Raw genomic sequence first — 6,707 nt, forward strand, 5'->3', positions numbered from 1 at the left:
GTTGAACAGTGTGGGCCTGAGGACCAAGCCCTGGGGGACCCCACTGCCCACATCCCTCCAGGTCGAAAATGACCCGTCCACCACCACTCTCTGGGTGCAGCCCTCCAGGCAGTTGGCGACACATCTGACTGTGTGGGTGTTGACACCACAGCCCCCCAGTTTCTTAATGAGAACGGGGTGAGAGACAGTGTCGAAGGCCTTCCGAAAGTCCAGGAAGATGAAGTCCACTGCTACCCCTGCATCTAATGATTTGGTGACCTGGTCGTAGAAGGCCACCAGGTTGGTCTGACAGGACCTTCCTCTAATGAACCCGTGTTGGTTGCCCCTAAGCATAATCTCTCCCCCCGGCCCCTCGTGGACGTGTGCCAGAATAATTCTCTCAAAAAGCTTGCCTAGGATCGAGGTAAGACTAACTGGCCTATAGTTCCCTGGGTCCTCCTTCCTCCCCTTTTTGAAGATAGGAACCACACTGGCCCTCTTCCAGTCCTCTGGCACCACACCAGAGCACCATGAGTGCTGAAATTCTCCTGTGAGCACAAGATGCTCAGATGATATTATCAGTCGAGTCTACCTGAGCTCCAGGATCCAGTGAGCTGAACTTGTGTTCATCCATGCTGACAGGGTGGGCACTGATGGTCTTTGGCTCTTTCGGGCAGGACAACTGCAAAGCTCAGAAGCAGGCTCTGTGCGAGAAGTTTGACCGCATGTATGCCATCCTGGAGGAGCGCAGGAAGATCATGCTGCAGCGCATCACCTATGAGCAGGAAGAGAAGACCCAGCACGTGAAGTCACTTGCCAGGCTGTATGGGGACCATGTTGAGTCTGCCTCCAAGCTGGTGGACACTGCGCTGCAGTCCATGGAAGAGCCACAGATGGCTGTCTTTGTGCAGGTACCATCTCTCTCTTGTTTCTCCTGTTCCCAGGATGAACTGATGGGCTTTGCTTCCCAGGGCTAGGGGATGAACAAGACCAGGCTTGCCTTGATATACAACAGCTGTGGTGGTCTTCTTGGTGTTTGAGGCAGTCTTGCAACTCGGTGCCCTGGGCATGGATTGGGGTTGATGGCTCTGAGGTTGTCCATCTTGGCTTCCTTTCCAACCAAACCTCCATGGCTCTGGGCCACCCACTGAGTGGGAACCCCTCAAGTCAGAAGACCACCTCTATGGCCCCACTGTCAGGAGAGCAGCAACTAGGATCTTGGCCAGGGAATAGTCTGGTGTGGGATGAGAGATGGAGTCGACCTGAGGTCTACTCTTTTTGGTTACGGTTGGGGTGCATAGCAAAGCCAAGCCGTGAAGAGTTAAACATGGATGAGGCAGGATTATCTTCTTGATTGGGAGCAGGGTGGGAAAGCAGATGGGTTTCTCACATGCATGCAGATGTGTCCATGCATGCACCTTTCCCCTGTTCTTGTTCACTGCCTGTGGTCTTATCTCTCTCCTCTTCTCCCTGCCCAGAACGCCCGTGTCCTTATCCAGAAGTAAGTACCACACCCCTGCTATTCGCCTCTCCATCTCTGGCTCTCTGGGGCAAGGGGGCAGTGCTCTGGATGGTCCCGTCTCTCTGCAGGATTTCAGAGATGACCAAGAGCTGTCAGGTGGAGGAGATGGAGTCCGGCTATGACAACATGGAGCACTACGCAGTGGACTTCAATGCAGAGGAGCGGGTGCTCTACCATTTGGACTTCATGAGAGGCAAGGAGAAGCATGTGGGGTGGTCAGGGGCAGGGACGGGCGTGGGGTTGAGTCTGCACATGGTTACAGCGCGCCATTCTCCGCACTGAACCAAGGGAACATCCTTCCTTCTCTCCCTCACTCTGAGTTCACTTGGGCCCCCATTTCCACTATCACTGTTATTTGTGCAGCAAGGAGGTACTCCTTGTTCGGAGCAAAGGGCCAGCCTCCAGCTCCTGATAGAAGAGCAGTGACCCTCCTGCCTCGCCGTGGACATTGGCCCCTGTTACATCCACCCGATTCTCCTCTGGGAGCTGCACTCTTCAAGCCCTCCCTGCACATCCCACACATGATGGGGCTATTGGGAGGTGCAGGCTGGTGTGTGCTGGGCACAGGGCCATGAAGGGCATGAGGGCAAAGGGGGAGATGGGTGGTGAATCACAAGAGGAAGGGGGATAGCGCAGAGCCCCAGAGCTGACCCCTCCAGTGGGCTTTGTTCTTGTTTGTTGAGGTGCCTTTTCCTCATAAGAGAAGCCTGTGGTGTCTCATCTAAACCCCACTGAAGTTGATATTGATTCCCACTGGTTTTCAGTGGGCTTTGGGTCGGATTGAAAGGGATTGGGAATCCAGCTCAGCTTCTCTGATAGCGGTGCTCTCACAGTCCCAGGATCTGGAAAGGGTCAGCTTTGTATTCCCTCTTGACCTGAGAGAATGAGGCTCCCCTTGGCCTGAGACCCGCCATAAACTGATGATTCTGGCAGGGGTGGGTGTCTGTGAGATGGGAGTGCCTGTACCCATCCAAGCCAGGCTCTGCCTGCAGCCCTGGGTCCCGTCCTCATTGCAAGGGCGATGTTCTTAACCTTTCAGTGGAAGAGGAGCCTGGAGAAGAGGGAGAGGAAGATGCTGAAGGGACAGCAGCAGAGTCTGCGAGGGCCGAAGGGACAGCGTCACAGGGCGAGGGCCAAGATAATGCCATCCCGAATGGCAAGGAAGAGGAGGAGGAAGGGAAAGCCTTGATGATGAAGGAGGCTGAGTGTGATGCTGCGGGGGAAGCTGATGGCATGGCCACACCTCTGGGTTTAGCTCAGTTTGGATCAGTTGCCCAGACTGGCAAGGAGGCAGCTGAGGGAGACGCTGGGCCTGGCCAGCAGGTAATGGCTTCTTAGGACTCTCTTACCTCTATGGTGCCTGCAGACGCTGGCCGTGGTGGCAGAGTCCTCTAAAACCCAGGCATGCATGTATACAAGCAACAGGGGGAACACCCAGATCCATGGGGAACCTCAGTGTGCACCCAGGCCTGACCACCCTGCCCAGGTGCCCTTCATCCACTCCCTACACTGCCTCCATACAATGCTGTGCCCTACTGGCCTCTTGAGACTTGTGTGCAACCCCTTGCTTGAGAGCTGTCATGGAGGTGCTGCTACAGACCAGCTGTGGCTCTGGGCCAGCTGCAGGGCCCCCTGCCCCAATCTGGCAGCAAAAGGCACTGAGCCTGCATGCAGAGACAGCTTTGCACTGTGGCTTCTGGGCTGGCAAAGATGGGAAAGACCTTTGCAGGTCCTTGGCCCGTCTCCCAGTCGGTGGGTTCCCTTCCTGGAATTCATCACCTGCAGGTGGTTTGGTGGGAGTGTTTCTTTGGCACGGCTCAGTTCTCCCTGATCTTTGCTTCCAGAAAGATGCGGCTGCTCTGGATGGAGAGCTGAATGTTGCTGTCCCCGATGCGCCAGGATTCCTGGGCCATCTTGCTCCCCCCAGCCATGCAAAGGGATCTGCCCTCGAAACTCCGTCCCTGGGGAACGCTGAGACAGAGGAAGCTGCTGGCTTCAGCCTTGCTGAGGCAATCACTTCAGACAGCTCAGTAGGGAGCAAGAGTGATGATCTAGGCAAGAGCTGTGTCGCTGGGGCTGCCCCAGGAGAAAGGCCTGGAGCAGAGAAGGAAACGGCATCTGCTCCCTGCCAGGTCAGTTGGGGCTGGAGGGCGCTGTGGTCTGTTGCTTGGATGTTGAGGCTTTCATTCGTGGGCATGTATGTGCTCTCTCCGTGTGTGTCAGCTGCTGGAAGCCTGTGCCATGGGGTAACCCGGGGGCAGCCCAACCTCTGCTTTGCAGTGGGATGAAGGCTCATACAGCTCCCCTGAGATGTGTCCCACCCCTCTCCATGCCTTACCTTCTGCAACGAGCATGCAGGGAGCAATGGGGAGATGAGGTGCAGGCACACATAGCTCTAGGAGGACAGGAGCAGGCAACTTGGATGCAGCCCGTGTAGGAATCACAGCCGCTTCGTGTTTCCTTCTTGCAGAAGCGGGTGTGGAAGGGTCAGTAGTAGATGGCTGTGCTGTGCTGTGCAGCACTTGTGCGTGTGCTGAACACCCCCTGGGCAGAGTGGGGGCTGGAGGGGAGCCCAGCTTTGGGCCCATGGGCACAGGAGAACTGCTGGGTGCAGGCTGGACTCTGGGGGTAACTGTAGGGCTTTGTGATGTGAATGGTCCGTGGGCTTGAGCTAAGGGGCTGGCCCTAGGAGCTGTAGAGGTGTACCCATGGGGAGACGAGGAATGCAGGGGCACTGCTTTTCCAGCAGGCAAGCCTAGCTACCAGGTCAGCTCTCTCCCGCAGCACCAGTGCTGGTTATAACCCCAGGGCCTGGTGCATGACTGGCTGTCATGTCCTTCTGAGCCAGAGATGAGCATTACCTTGAAGCCACAGCAGTTTTTGCCTGGGGACAAGGATGTGAGCATTCCCCTGTCTCTGGCTACGTCCTATCTCTGAGGCTTCCTTATTTTTACCCATCTGCAAGTGGGGTGCCAGAAACACTCCTCTTGCCCTTCGTCCTGCATGGGGACCAGACCTTTTGAAGCTTGAATCTTTTCAGAAGGCCCATCTCAGGATGAGAGAACAGCCCCTGGCTTCCTCCTCCAGCCCCTTTCCACTGGGTATTCAGCCCAAATATTTGCACTTAACTCTTTGCCTGCATCCCCAGAGGACTTGAGGTGTACCCATGGGAAGGGTTAACGTCGCTGGCAGGCTCTTTGCTGGCACAGACAGCGTAACATCAGCCTTGTTTGAACAAACTGTTCTTCCTTCCGCGGCGGGACCTGCTGCTTTTATGCATCTCCTACGTTGTTGTGTTTTTCTAACGGGGAGAAAATGTACTTAAAGAAAATCACCCAAATCATCGGAGCGCATTATCACTGCCAAGCCGGCTTTGTCCTGCACTGCTTCAACGATGGTTCAACTTCAAGCTGGAACTCCAGCTCTGGAGCTGGCTACATAGACATGATATTTTTTTAGCTGCCTGGTCTCTCTGCTTTTCTTTTTAGGGGATTGTTGTGTTATAATAATCCTCCCCCCTCCTGGCAGCACCTTTTATCTTCAGGCTTTTGCAGAGCCAGGGGCCTGTGTCTGCTCCTGAAGTGAATGAACAAGGTGCACTGGTGACAGGCAACTTAGTCATGCAATTGCACGGGCAAATGGATTGAAAGTCTATCTGAGTAGCAGGTCATTGCCCAGGCAATTTGAAGAGGGGAGGCGTTCAGGCTCTGCGATTGCACTGGCAAACTGAGCTCCGAACCTATCTGAAAATGTGCTCCGCTGTGGGTTGGCTGTGGACTCTTCTGGCTGTACAGCAAAATGGAGTGTGACTATGGCATGGGTAGGCATGCCCATACTGGCACAGGTGGCCATGGCAGTGAGGATACGCCTGGGTTGGCAGCTGGGGAACAAGCCTTCTCTGGCTGAAGCCCATGCATGGTCTTTTCTGCTTTTGTTGCCTGTGCTGGCTAGAATAAAGCTAGTTTGGAGCTTCCCATGCTGCAGTCACAGCAGCATCATGCTTTGCAAGCCTTGCAGCTTGAACCTGGGGGCTGCCACATGTAGGCAAAGGATCGAGGACCGCCTTTCCCTTCCCACCGTGCTAAACCTTGCAGTGCCTCTCGCCGTGTCATCCATCCCCATTCCATCCCCTTCATGGCCATCTCACCCTGGCATTTTGTGTCTGCCTGTCTGTGCGTGTGTCGTTCTCTGCCAGGCTGTCGCCATCAGCCTTCTGGTGCTGGCCTGGGCCATTCTCCTGAGACACCTTTGGAGCACGCTGGGCTTGTGGCCTCTCCATGGATGAGAGTGTGCGGCATAAACCCAGGTACCGCCTGCCAGCCCGCAGCTGGTTCTCCGTCACGCTGTCTTAGAGGGCCGGACAGCAGCTAGGCAGGGCCTCCAGACTCGGAGGTGGGGGGGGGGGCACAAGGGAGAATAGGGGGTTTGTTCATCCTCCTCTGCCGCAGGCTGCTCTGAATACCCGATTCCTTCCAGGACCCGATGGGTATAGACCGGAAGAGCGAAGAACCCAGTGAACCACCCCTTCAGAGCAGTCCTGCTCTCTCCCTATGGCTTTACGATTAAAGGGAGGTGGGTGCAGACCACCTTCCTCTCCCCGAGTGACCCACTCCTCTCTGCCCCGGCACCTACCCCTCCAATATGACTTGGATCTGCTCAGCTCAGGGGCGAGGAAACCAGACACCGGATCACTTGGTGAAACACGGAGGCCCCCAGTCGTATACATCAGCCTGATATGCAGAGGCGATGAACCTGTGTGAGGCCCGTTGGAGGCTGACGGTACTTGGTACCTCTGAAAACCAGGCCTTCTTATTCGACTTGGCGTTGAAATCCTCCGGGCTGCTTTGTCCAGGAGGTCAGACTAGATCCTCCCAACAGCCCCTTCTGGCCTTAAAAAGAAAATGCTCTCTGACACCTGTGTTTTTTACCCAGAACAGCTGGGATCGTGTGCAGAAATGCAGATTCTCAACAGATGTGTAATAAAAGGCCAAATACAACCCTTCCATCTCTATAGAGCGTGCCCGGATCTGACGCACACCATTTGTCCTCTGCATTTTCAGAGCCCTGGAGCACGCGGTGTTGGATGCTCCACCGTCCAGCTGCGCTTGTTCTTACACTGTTTTTCAGTGGAATATGCTCCCTAGCCCTGAGCTCTCTGCCTTTCATCCAGACAATAGAGAAACCAGGTCTGGCCTCTCATGGAATT

The 6,707-nt window shown here is 55.3% G+C and overlaps 1 protein-coding gene across 2 annotated transcripts in view; it reads left to right on the forward strand.

Annotated features, from left to right (window-relative positions):
• Positions 1 to 6,504, forward strand: part of LOC109292566 (tripartite motif-containing protein 54-like) — a 22,621-nt gene extending 16,117 nt beyond the window's left edge. Inside the window, exons 5-11 of one of the 2 annotated variants that reach the window (XM_019510066.1) lie at positions 657 to 890; positions 1,458 to 1,480; positions 1,570 to 1,694; positions 2,541 to 2,824; positions 3,346 to 3,633; positions 5,697 to 5,807; positions 5,978 to 6,067. In XM_019510066.1, the coding sequence (XP_019365611.1) occupies positions 657 to 890; positions 1,458 to 1,480; positions 1,570 to 1,694; positions 2,541 to 2,824; positions 3,346 to 3,633; positions 5,697 to 5,786 (1,044 nt within the window). In that variant the 3' untranslated portion in view covers positions 5,787 to 5,807; positions 5,978 to 6,067. Of the gene's footprint in view, positions 1 to 656; positions 891 to 1,457; positions 1,481 to 1,569; positions 1,695 to 2,540; positions 2,825 to 3,345; positions 3,634 to 5,696; positions 5,808 to 5,977 lie in introns of both variants that reach the window. The other variant, XM_019510067.1, reaches the window with a different exon arrangement.
• Positions 6,505 to 6,707: the final 203 nt, after the last annotated feature.

Source organism: Gavialis gangeticus, unplaced genomic scaffold, assembly GCF_001723915.1.
Source record: "Gavialis gangeticus isolate Ggan-Ray unplaced genomic scaffold, GavGan_comp1, whole genome shotgun sequence".
NCBI classification, from domain to species: domain Eukaryota; kingdom Metazoa; phylum Chordata; order Crocodylia; family Gavialidae; genus Gavialis; species Gavialis gangeticus.